This window comes from Megalops cyprinoides, chromosome 6 (genome assembly GCF_013368585.1).
Source record: "Megalops cyprinoides isolate fMegCyp1 chromosome 6, fMegCyp1.pri, whole genome shotgun sequence".
In the NCBI taxonomy this organism is placed as follows: domain Eukaryota; kingdom Metazoa; phylum Chordata; class Actinopteri; order Elopiformes; family Megalopidae; genus Megalops; species Megalops cyprinoides.
Genome location: NC_050588.1, coordinates 23860453 through 23872763, shown reverse-complemented (window position 1 = coordinate 23872763; position 12311 = coordinate 23860453). Strand labels below are relative to the sequence as shown.

The following is a 12311-nucleotide window of genomic DNA, read 5'->3' as shown; positions in this document are numbered from 1 at the left end:
GTCCACTGATGCCTCCTGGTGCATGGTTAGTGGCCATCTTGTTTCCCACTTTCCAGAAAGAGATCAGATGAGGAAGAAGCTTGACCAGCACTTACAGTGCAGAATGAAGTTTTGTCTATTCTTTTATATCAAACGTCATTGCTCTCTGGGAAAAAAAAAATACAAGTTTGAAATGAATTTTCTGACGCAAAAGAAGCCTGAAAATAAAGAATGAGAACAGCAGGAGAATAAAGTGTTCTTTATCTGTCTGTCACAGTCCAAAGGCAGGGTAAAGAGAAGAGCTGCACAGAGTCCTGTGCGTTGCCTCTTCTGCCTTCATTGTGCGAGGCTTTGTTTTGCTGTTAGCCATTTTATTTGGACTGGGTGAAAAGTTATCCCAGTCCTCAGATATCATGTTCATGACAGAAGAGAGAGCAGCGAAACCAAACAGTGCACCACATTGGTTCCTAAGGACCGGGAAAAGGAAAAGAGCAGAACCACTGCAGTGACTCCAAACCTCTGCATGTGGCTTTGGGGCTTTGCCTGAACTGAGTAGCACATGGGTGCCAAGTTTCAAATGATTAGGCCACTTTTGGGCATGGTTTAGGTGCACTGTGGTAACCAAGCAAAGCCAGTCTGCCATGCTGAGCCATGCTGTTAGCTATTACCGTGAAACCACTGAAGTAGCCTGCTGCTGTGTATTTTATATGTGTATATGTACAGTGTGTCATGTTTATCACCTAGAAATACAAATAGAAAGAGGAAAGTCACAGCAAAAGCATTTTTTTGAGTTTTTATTACTTGTCGCTGTGATTGTAAGTTCAGCAACCAGGCATCAAGAAGGCAGAATTTACTTTGTAGAAGAACAGTCTGTGAGGGAAGGGTGGCTTTTCTTGTATAAAAGAGAATTTATGATAAACCCCAGCCATGAGGAATGTGATATGTGTTTATATTTCTGAGATGGAGTATGTGATTCATGGAAATAATTAACGCATTCTGAATCAAGGTATGCAAAGCAGTTTTGAAATGCCACTGGAAGCGTTCTGTTGTTTTGAATATTCTCTTAATTGTGGGCCTGTCTGTGTATTATAAAACACTTGAATAGTCTCTTTATTTTTAAACATTTCTTGCAGTGTGCTCTAGACATACTATCTTCTGTGTTGAGGAAAAAAGCAGTATATAGACCTATCTTTTTATATATACATAAAACACTATGCACATGTAAATACTACATTGTCCATAGCTTTATTTGACCCATGTGGGCATACACACAGTGACATTCGTCCAAATAGATGTAGACTTATTAGTTAAGCTTCTTCCCTCAGAACAGATCAAAATTTATATGTCACTTTCAAAAAGATGTCTATGAATGCTATTTTTATTATCAAGTAGTTTTCCATTGAAATTCAAGAGAGTCAGAGGAAATCAAAGGAAATCAAAGGAAAATAATGCCCTCAAAAAGACAGCACTTCAGTGGAAGCATGGGAGATAGTGTTACTGTCAGCTGCAACTTGTGAGGCAAGATGGCAGAACAGAATTGGGACTCAAAGGTGGAATGTGTAACACTGTCTTCAAATACAATATTATTACTGCTGCACAATTAGATATTTCTGGATACATACAATCTCCTCTTGTTGACGAACAAGGAGATAAGTAACAAGCTTCTGTCACAAAATAACGTTATCCTACCCCATATCATTAAATTAATTTGAATGAAGTAAACTAAAAGAAGAAGAATAGTGTACCATAACAGAACTATCTGATCCTGTGTGCTATTGTACATTCCCAGTGTTTTTCTGTGATGGATGGACATTTATCAGATTAACAATTATCTGGCTCAACAAATCAAGAAAAACGTTATTCATTTTATATGCATCATAACATGTGTTCTCATGAGTTCGTCTAATTCTGTTTCCATGTTTCAGCAAACTGGATGTTGTAAGGAAAATGTGGACAGATCTTTTTTTCCTTCAAAACTAAACAAATACTTTTAATATATAAAAGTATATACACACATTATCTAAATTTGAATGATGCTAAGATATTGGTTATATTCAACAAGAACACCCCTCCCCAACCTTTACCGATTGTCTCTGAAACCATGGGTGTCCTCAAACTGGAAATGTATAAATATGTTACATTAATAAACATCGACATTGAAAAAAAAGGATACACACTGTTTTCTTTTGTAACATGAGTGTTTATTCTGTTTATTAATTTATCATACAATGGACATTCAGAGGAGTCACAAGATTAGGAAAATTCATTGGTTGCGTCTGTACAGTGACATGAATTTATAATTGTCAAAGATAAGCTGTTACATTTGTTATGTAGACTAGATTATTTCCCAGCCCACTTATGATTATTTCTTTTTCTCTCTTTCTCTCTCTCTCTCTCTCTCTGTCTGTGTGTGTGTGTGTGTGTCTGAGTGTATGTGTGTATGTGTGAGTGCATGTATAGAAAGAGACAAAGAGAGTAGTTCTCCAAAATAATTCCCAACCCAACCAAAGTATCAAATTGTTTCACATCAGCATCTACAACATAATTTGTTTTCATCTATTCACTGACATTTTATTATTTCTTGAGGAAAATTTGTGACATCACAATATTTTATGACACTGTGTGAAGAGGATTATTGTGGATGGATCCTGTGAATGAACGTCTCTTGAACCATGCTGTTGGAGCACTGAACCCAATGAGTGGAGACATAATCATTATTATAACTTATGCATGTGGGCAACCATTGTTGAGATGATACTTGGGAGGGCATTTGATTGATTCTGTTGAAAAAAGAAACTGGCATCTATGAGAAATTGACCCTTTGTGGATAGGGTGTCTGTTCAGACCGTATTGTTTACATACAAATCGGTTTAATGGTCCCACTGTGGGAAATGACCATACAGTGATTCATTTCACACCCAAGTATTTTGATGCCAACTAAAATGGATTTTTGAATCGTTCCATTTTATCACGGCCATATACTGAACACCGGAAAAATGCAATCTAGAGAACTCATCCACCCTGACAGGTGAACATGTTCATGAACTCCAGACAATCCTCCATGCTGCTAAAGGCCATACAGTATATATTGGTCTTGCAGTTTGCGCTCAGTACCCCTCAAGTCATGTTAGCAGTTTTAAAATTAGAACTTGTTAGCTTTCTGCATGATATCCAGGATGTAGAAAATGGGACAGAAAAAAGTCACTGTAGTTACTCCCGTTGTCCAGCTGGGGGCGTATTTGTTTGTGACACTCCATCCATGAAGCCTGGAAGGCTAAAAAGGCCAATTCATGGTTACCATTCATAAAAGTGGTATTTTTTTTTTGGCCAAGAGCCTTAAACTTATTTCTGCATTATATTTAAGAATGGCATCTTATCACTGATGAAGGCAGTATGCCCAAAGGTTTGATCTTTCAGCTTCATATTTGTGAAGAAAACATTGAGTGTGCACCTTTAATGAATGTAGTTACTGAAATCACTTTTGAACTTCTAGGCTGAAATACGAGCATAAGCCATTTCTGTTTTCACTGGATGGAGAGGGAAACAGCGCTGTGCCAGCATTCATTAACAAATTAAGATGAACCAACAAATGAAGCTGTGATCAACTCACAGACTGAAGGAAGGGAGTGTGGTGCTTTGTTACTAAAACCTCAAATTTGTTACTAATATCTCACAGCTGGATTGTTAGCTATTACTGTGTTACAATGGGAAATTGAGTGTGTGTGTGTGTGTGTGTGCATGTGTGTGTGCATGCACTGGTGTACAGGCATGCACATGTACATGTGTGCATACAAATGTGTAGCATAGTTTAAGTGTCACTATGCACATGAAGAAAATGCCATCCTGGCCTAGCTAGCTATGTATAAATTAATTGTGCCTGTTGACTGAGTCATTATGCAGTGCATGCTAACAGTTACAGGTTTCTGGAAATGATGGGCAGCTAGTAGCATTGCAGAGTTAGTGTGGGGTTATACTGTTGGGTTTGCCATCATGATGCAGCAACATTACACCTTCATTTGTCATGCTAATGTGAATAGCATCCTTTTCAATATAATGGGAATACCTTCAGGACATTCAGCATTCTAGCATCCAGCATAGAGGAGTATTGACTTGATTTAATGATATAGAATTTCCAATAGCTACCAAATGTTCTCTGCTCTCCTTAAACCATCTTATTGAACATTAATTGGATCAGCTCATTGCCCACAAATTGCGGCAGAGGCATACCACAATGACAGGCAACAATTTATTCCAGTACGGAAACGTTAATAAAATTGTCTTACCTAATAACAGCATCGTCAACATCTCAGATGAGGACTAGGGGGCTTATCTACTGACCTTGATGTGCATTCTGCAGTAGTCATGGAAACGCAAGTGGTGGTTGAGTCGGTCCTGACGAAAGCTGAGATGACAGCATTTCTTTCAGGCAGTATAGCTGGCCAAAATGAAAAAATGACTAATGAATCAACAGAATGAAACAGAAAGAAATGACATTTAGATTTATCCTTTAAAACATACAGTATGTCCATGTTTTATTTTTAATTTAGTGAAAACTAATATGAAATATGAATTAATATGCCTTTTAACACTACATAAACATTAATTGTTACATTGTAAGAATGTTAATGAACGCTTACACTCAAATATTCAGAGAGTTTTTTAAGAAAGTGTTATGGTTTTAAGGTACTGCCAGTATGTAACAGCAATACATTTAGGGTGACCATTTTTCACAAGACTTATTGAAAATGGTGGTGTAAGCTCATCCATGAACGTGATAAAAACATCCACTAAACAAACAGATAATGCTTTTTAATAAATAAAACATATTGCAAATTTATTGTAAATGTATCATAGAATTGTTTGTTTGAGCAAAATGCGTGATGAGGGATATTTGGTAGAAATAAAAATCTGATACTGGTGTTGGCTGATTGCAGGGCCTTCGATAAGTGATAAACTTCAGTAAGGTCAAACAGGCTACAGTCAACAGGTCCTATTTTGCATTGAACCGATTAACCAATTCAGATATTTGTGCAAAAAAGACTTTGAATTGTTCATGCTGTGAAATAAATCTTATTAATAGTATTATCCATTTTTAAACTGATTTTATTGTACTTGTTGTAATCAATCATTTTTTTTCATACAGTACCTCAAGTCCTAATCAGCACTTTAAAAAGCACTCTTCCACAAAGCCATAAGGAGAGGGGTAATTCTTCATGGAATATGATCAATTGAGTGATTAATACTTCTTCATGGAATCCGATCAACTGAGTGATTAATACTCCTGTATTTTTAACACAAGCACCTGAGGATCTAAACCAATTCATATTGATGCAACACCAATATGATACACAGTATGTGAGCACTGCACAGGAGAAGACAGCCGTTGCTTCAGCTTCTTCCTAAAACTGAAAAATGGCTTCTGTCTGGCCTTTATCCAGATGTTGTTTATCCATTCCCAACACCACTATCTTGAGAAGATTTGAGCTGGTCACGAAGAATTTGTATTCTGTGAGAGTTCCGAAGGCATGAGGGTTGCTATAGCTACCCCGAAGGTCATTATCACTGAGTTCTATAGGTATTTGTTTTGCTGAAGCATGACAAATACTCCTTGAGCAAGATGTGCTCACAACCAATACTCTACACCTCTGTCCGCCTTCATAGCATATGCAGTGGTTGAATCATTTACAACATTATTATGTTTTGAGTAGGCTGGCTGTCTGGTGAGGTTTGAATAAATAGCTGCAGTACAATCTGAGAGCCTGTTTTTTTCCCCTCTGTATTTCTGTTTAAAGGACAATGGTGGTGGAGGAGGCAGCTGTCACATCATCAAAATTAGTCAGTAAAATGGATCTCATCATTAAAGGAATGATTGACTGGCTGAATGGTTAATTCAACAACTGGCTATCTGGTGAATGATTCAGGTTCCATGCTCTGCATTCCAGCTATACTGCTGAAAAACAGTGACATGCACCAACAAAAAATGTACAGGTTAAAAAAGTTTCCAAACTGTTGCCCAAAGAAAAATTACAAATGAATTTAATGATTACAAAATTATAAATTATAAAAAAAATACAAGGTTAGTATATGCATTACTCATGACGTAATGAATATATATATATATATATGTATATATGGATGACTCATGGAGCTCCAGCGAAGAGATGCAACATTAGGGAATGTGCGATCATGTAGTGTAGTTTTTAGGGATGGTGAGTGAGTCAATTGTGGTAATTTGAACAGGCATCTCTTCTACAATATTCACATCCCACTGGCATTTTACCTATAATACACTCAATGTGCCCTTGTCGTAACAGTCACATTACCAAGGCTGTGCATATGCACTTCAACAGAGTATAAGAGGTCTTTTCAAGTAATTGTAGCATAGTTGTGTAGTCATTTTTGTCCCAGATCCCAACTGAGCAACTGAGTTAAGATGACCTAATGAACTTTATGAAGCATGGCTTGAAATGTGTGTTTTTGCTTTTGATGTCAGAAGATTGCTGTAGAGCTCAACAGAAACTGATGTGAATGTGACCATAATGCCAAAATAGGTTTTATAAAGTAACAATACCATGGTCTGTACTTGATGACTGATGCTCCATTATGAAAATGCAATTATAAGGACCACACATCACTGACCATTAAAACTGAATGAAAACTCACCTTCAGTTAGCTCTGATGACCATTTTTGAGAACGTAAACCAAAAGTCTGTGTGTAATATTGGGAATGAGCCTCACGATCCTGCAATGCTTGAAAAAGTGTAAAGGTGACATAACATTTTATTTAAAATAAAAGAAAAGAATTTGGTGCAAAACAATCAGGTCTGGTAATCTGAAAGAAGCTGCATAATGCAATAAAAACATATTGCATATCCCTAAAATACTGTCATTTTTAAACCCTAAATTCAAACATACCTTTCAAACAAATTCTCAAGTTTGGTTGGATCAAAACTTTCTGGCTGAAAATTTTCCATCTATCTTTGACATAAGCTTCAGCTGTTATTTTGACCAAGACCTTGCTATAATCTTGCAGTTCTCCAGTTATCAAAAATAAATAAATAAATAAATTAATTAATTAAAAAATACCATGCTGAAATTTTAAAGGTTTCAAGATCTAGCGGTATAATACAAACTAACAATCTAGTTATTTTACAATCCATGTAGACTATGCTGTATTCACTAGCAAGTCATTTTATGCACTAATGATAAATCATTAGCTTGTTAGTACAGGGAGTCCCAATTTTATGATGTTTTTTTTATATATTTTTTTTCTGCATTTTACCACATGTTTGACATTGGTACCATTACTTGTTTTATAACAGAGAATAGGGAATGATATTTAAGCTAATATTTTGTGTCTTATTTGATGTCTTTTATATAATAAAAGCTTTGTAATCAATGTCCATGAACATTGTGTCTATCTGAAAATAACACTCAATTCCACATGATCTGGTTTATGAAGGAGTTTTCAAGGATCATTGTGTTGTTAAAGAGACTGCTTATATGTAAGTTTTGGTGCTTGATGTTCAGAACAGTAAGGTAACAACAAGATACGCAGAAGCAAACTGGCTTGCTCATACAATACATACAGTTTTTTTTTCCCCAAAAATTGTGCTCATGACTAGCTGTAAAGGGGAAAGGATCAGTAGTTATAGTGATACTTTCTAATAATTAATTACAGTATACCAGGGGTCCATTGGGGTAATACCTAGATGATCCCAGATGATCCTGGATGACCTAGATTTTTACCTTTAAATAATTTGTGTACACAAAGTGTTCATTGTATGTTGGTGTCCCTTATACATGTGGTTGCGTAATGCAGAAAATGATTCAGAAAATGACCAGGAGGAGAGGAGCTCAGGAGTATATCACCCATCAGCATCTAAATCCTTTTTACGTAACTTGTGCAAGGTATGCATTATTGTAGCTAACACTGAAACAGTGAATCGGCTGATGCAATGAACTCAGTGGCTAAGGCGGTCCACCTTGATCATACAACGGCCAATCAACTGGCACTGCCTCCGAAAAGCTCCATAACCATTGTAAAGTTTTTTTGCCTTTCATGTAAAAATATCCAGTTTGTCATTCTGATTGTGCAGAGGAAGGACAGGCTGGACATTATGTAACGGCTCCCTTTTATGGGAACAAACTGGTGTTCTCATCTGTAACATAGCTCCACAGGACACATCATCGAGTCTTATACTTAAGAGCCAATTGCGATATTCTCTACTTCCATTACCTGTGGGGAAAATGCGTGGAGGATTCCTTAGCTGGTTTGTTCTGAATGATGTGAGGGAAGTATGGTTTTGTGCTGGTTTTGAAAAAATGATGAGGAAAACAACTGACCTTGGGCTGGAGGAGAACTTGCACAAGAATATGGACATGGATTTGCCAAAGGCCACCAAGAGGACACCCAGCTCATCTTGAGAGTTTTCCATTGCTAAGCTGCTTAGCAGCCTGACTGTCAGTGCAAGTTCATTTAACATATAACCATGCTATAAAAGAGCTGGGTATTGATTCCTATTTTATTCTTGATTATTTTTCTCATCTGTATCGATTCCCCTTTTACTCTCAGATGAAATGCCAGCAACTGTTCTTTGCATTACATCTGTCTTGTGTATTTTATGCATCATGGTAGGTTATGGCACACTTCCCATGGGCCACACCAGCTATTGTGTTGGTATACATTTGAAAGCTACAATCAGTCCCTAGTCTCCTAAGAATTATGTAATGTAACCCTATCCCTAACCCTATGAAATATAATGTGAAGTGTGCAAAGGAAATATGACTATATTAGATGCAGTCAGTTACAAGTCATTAGCTCTACATGGGTGATCCTGACTTAAAAATTTTAACAACCAAAAATAAGATTTTGCTGTTCATGCTCACATGCATTCTCTTATGTGTGAAGGTGTACTATGCACATGCAAGTATTAATGTATCATGTTGGTTTTTTCATAGTATAATTAATGACCTAAGGTTTTGTGAGATGTTTTGAAAAATGAGCTAATGATTTAAATGGTATGATAGATTTTATCTGATTTATCTATAAAATTAGTTAGGTTTAAGGGAACTTACTGCATTTAGTCATTTATGTGACTCAGAACAATTTTGCATCGGTCCAAGGTCACATAGAATGCAACTGCTAATGCTTAAGATGGATTTGCAGAGTGTGTATGTAATACAGTTACCTGGTTACCTGAGTCCTTCACCAGATTATAACTCTCGAATATCCACTTAGGTAACACCTAATACTTCTTGAATATTTTTGTATCATAATCCTATAAATCCTGATGACACTGTGAATTAATGCAGAGTGACCTTTCAGTGTATACAACATTGCTACCTACTAACCTGTTAGAATTCCTTTATTTTAAATATTAGCAATGACATTTATTACATTTAATAACATCCATAACTACATTTTAGTATCATTTCTACAGTCAAATTATTTATTTACTTGTCTATATATTTATGCACAAATATATATTTTTGTTCCATGCTGTGCCTACTTTTAAATAATTCTAAATAATTTCCAGACGTTAAATTTAAAGTTATGTTTTATCCTGATGTCCTGAAGTTTTTCCATTGTTCTGAGCAGCCAAAGTAAAGGTAGTAAGCATCATAAATAAAAACACAAAGAGTTGAAAACTTCACAAACACATGACAATAATGCAGTAGAACACACAGGTATTTTGCTTCCTCACTGATACTCATCATTAATGCTAAATAAATTAGTTCTGAAACACTGTACCTGTTTCTTTCACAAAGGGGAAGCAAAACAAGGTAAATCATTTGCAAAGTGCGTTTATTAATGCTGCATTGGTTACATACTTCTACAATCACAATTAGGCTGGTACCAGGTAGAGTCCAGCTGAAACTTAACTCTTCTCTAAAAAACACCTTTTCTCTTATGCACAATTATGTTGGACGTACTGTACATACAGAAACAACGTAGGACATATGGACGCAGTATCTCCTTCAATTGTATTTCAATTTAACCAACTGACCTGTAAAAAAGGAAAATAAGAGTTCTTTGTGTTATTTCTGTAGACACAGCGCTCAGTCGGTGCCAGCAGCCGAAGTCTCGTTCGTGAACTGTGGATCTTCTCGGACCCCGTGGGGGTAGCACGTTTACGCAGGGGACACGGAGCTGGAGGACACCGAGGAGGCTTCGGTCTTGGACGCAGTGGTGGATGCTCCCTCTTCTTCCTCGAAGGGGTTCTTCCCGCAGCACAGGGTGGTGATCATGCAGTTGCGGAACTGCTTGTTCAAGCAGACGTAGATCAGGGGGTTGTAGAGGGCTGAGCTCTTGGCGAAGAAAGCCGGAGCTGTCATGAAGACGGGCCCGAAGTGGCTGCCTTGGTGGGTGAAGATGTACCAAGCTACACTGGCATAGGGAATCCAGCATACCAGGAAGGATAAGACCATGATGATGACCATACGGGTGACTTCCCTCTCAGCCCTCTGTGTGGTCTCGGACTCCTGTTGCTGAGCAGCAGCCTCTTTGACGGTGCAGACCAGGCGGCCGTAGCAGAAGAAGATGACAATAAGCGGAATAGTGAAGTGAACGATGAACATATAGATGACGAAAGACTCATTATTGACTTCAGGCTTCAGGGTGTAATAGTCGATTCCGCATGAGCACTGCATGCCCTCTGGGATGTATCTGGACCAGCCGAAGAGAGGTGGCGCGGCACAGGCGTTTGCCATTATCCAGGTAAATGCGACGCCCATGATAGCGTGGTTCTCGCCGAATCGGAAGTTGCTCATTGGCTTGCAGACGACCACATACCTCTCAATAGCCAGGACGACCAGAGACCACAGCCCGATTTCACCACCGAGGGTAGCAAAGTATCCTTCGATGTTGCAGCCAGTTTCACCGAAGACGAAGTAGCCGTTCATCGAGGTGTACATCGTAGTGGTGAATCCTCCGAAGACCATGAAGAGATCGGCCACCGCCAGGTTGAGCAGGATGTAATTTAAGGGGGTCCTCAGCTTCTTGTGCTCGATGGTAACGTAGAGGGTGAGGAAGTTGATGGGGAAGCCGGTGAGGATCAGGAAGAACATGTAGGCAGCCAGAGCGGAGAACGCCCATGGTTCAGCAAGGTAGTACTGTGGATATTCGAATGGGCTCCTCACAACACCAGTGGTGTTGGGGAATGGAACGTAGAAATTTGGGCCCTCTGTGCCGTTCATGGCTGCGGTGTGTGGTCAGTCCTTCAGCAGTGTTGTATTGGCTGGCTGTACAGGAAAAAAGGTGAAGGGAGACAGACTTTGCTACCAATGGACCCACGACCTCACCAGTGGCTTTTAAAGGCCTCCTCGGATTAACCTGTATGATTGGTCAGCAGAAAATGATTTAGGCCACCGAATTAATCCAGACATCCATGTAAGTATAACTGGCTCATCAAGTTATTAAGGTTGTCCCTGTCTATACCTATCAGAGTTGTACCGATGACTGATAGACTAAGGTATGATTATGACTAAGTAAATCCTCTCTACGTGTATTGGAATCTTAATGGTTTCCAGGAGACAAATCTGTCATTCTGCACCACATTTAAATGCTTAAACAAATTTTGAAAGGTTTATGCTTCCAACTGCTGAAATTAATTTCTTACTTATTTTCATAAAAAGTTGTTTCCCCTTCTACACTTGAAGAAATGTTTTCTCTGAAACTTTATGTGCAGTATTGCCTAGTTCTTTGCCCTGCAGTACAACATGAAATGACCCACTTTTCTTACTCTTAAAGTAAAAATGTAATTTCTGATGTCATTTTTTGGTCATAGCTTTTACTAACAGGTGCCTTTACAAACTAGACTGTCTCTCATTATATCACTCTGCTTGATTCTGGTTTTGGCCATATAATTACTATCACTAACCTTTAAGAATATAATGAACCATTGTAAATTGACAGCTGACAAACTGCATCTTGCATTGACTAAACCTTCCAAGTCCAGGTTTGATCTAACCTCAGTGTCTTAATTTTCTTTAACAATTTGATTTTATAGTTAAATGATGGGGACACACTGCTTTGCAATTTTATCAGATTTGATTCATTCAGAAATAATCATCAGAGCTGTGTTGAATTTCACTGAATCACAGGTGTTTGTTATTTTTAGCATGAATCTTCCATTCATGACCAATAGACATGAATGGAAGGCCAAAGAATATGTGCAGAGAGGTCCACTTTAGCAGAGTAAATGGAAGCTTTTTGTTCATTTTTAAGTTTGTGAATCTACTTGCATCATATTGCCTACAAGGTAAATTATTACTAGTTTTGAGACATGTGTTTATCAATATTTGCATTCATGTTAATGTGTCATTACATA

General features: G+C 37.9%; 1 protein-coding gene across 1 annotated transcript in view; it reads right to left on the bottom strand.

The window, feature by feature from the left end:
* Positions 1-10025: 10025 nt before the first annotated feature.
* rhol (rhodopsin, like) overlaps positions 10026-12311 on the bottom strand; it is a 38418-nt gene continuing 36132 nt past the window's right edge. Inside the window, exon 2 of the mRNA XM_036530361.1 lies at positions 10026-11223. Within this exon, the coding sequence (XP_036386254.1) occupies positions 10114-11178 (1065 nt within the window). The 5' untranslated portion in view covers positions 11179-11223 and the 3' untranslated portion in view covers positions 10026-10113. The remainder of the gene's footprint in view (positions 11224-12311) is intronic.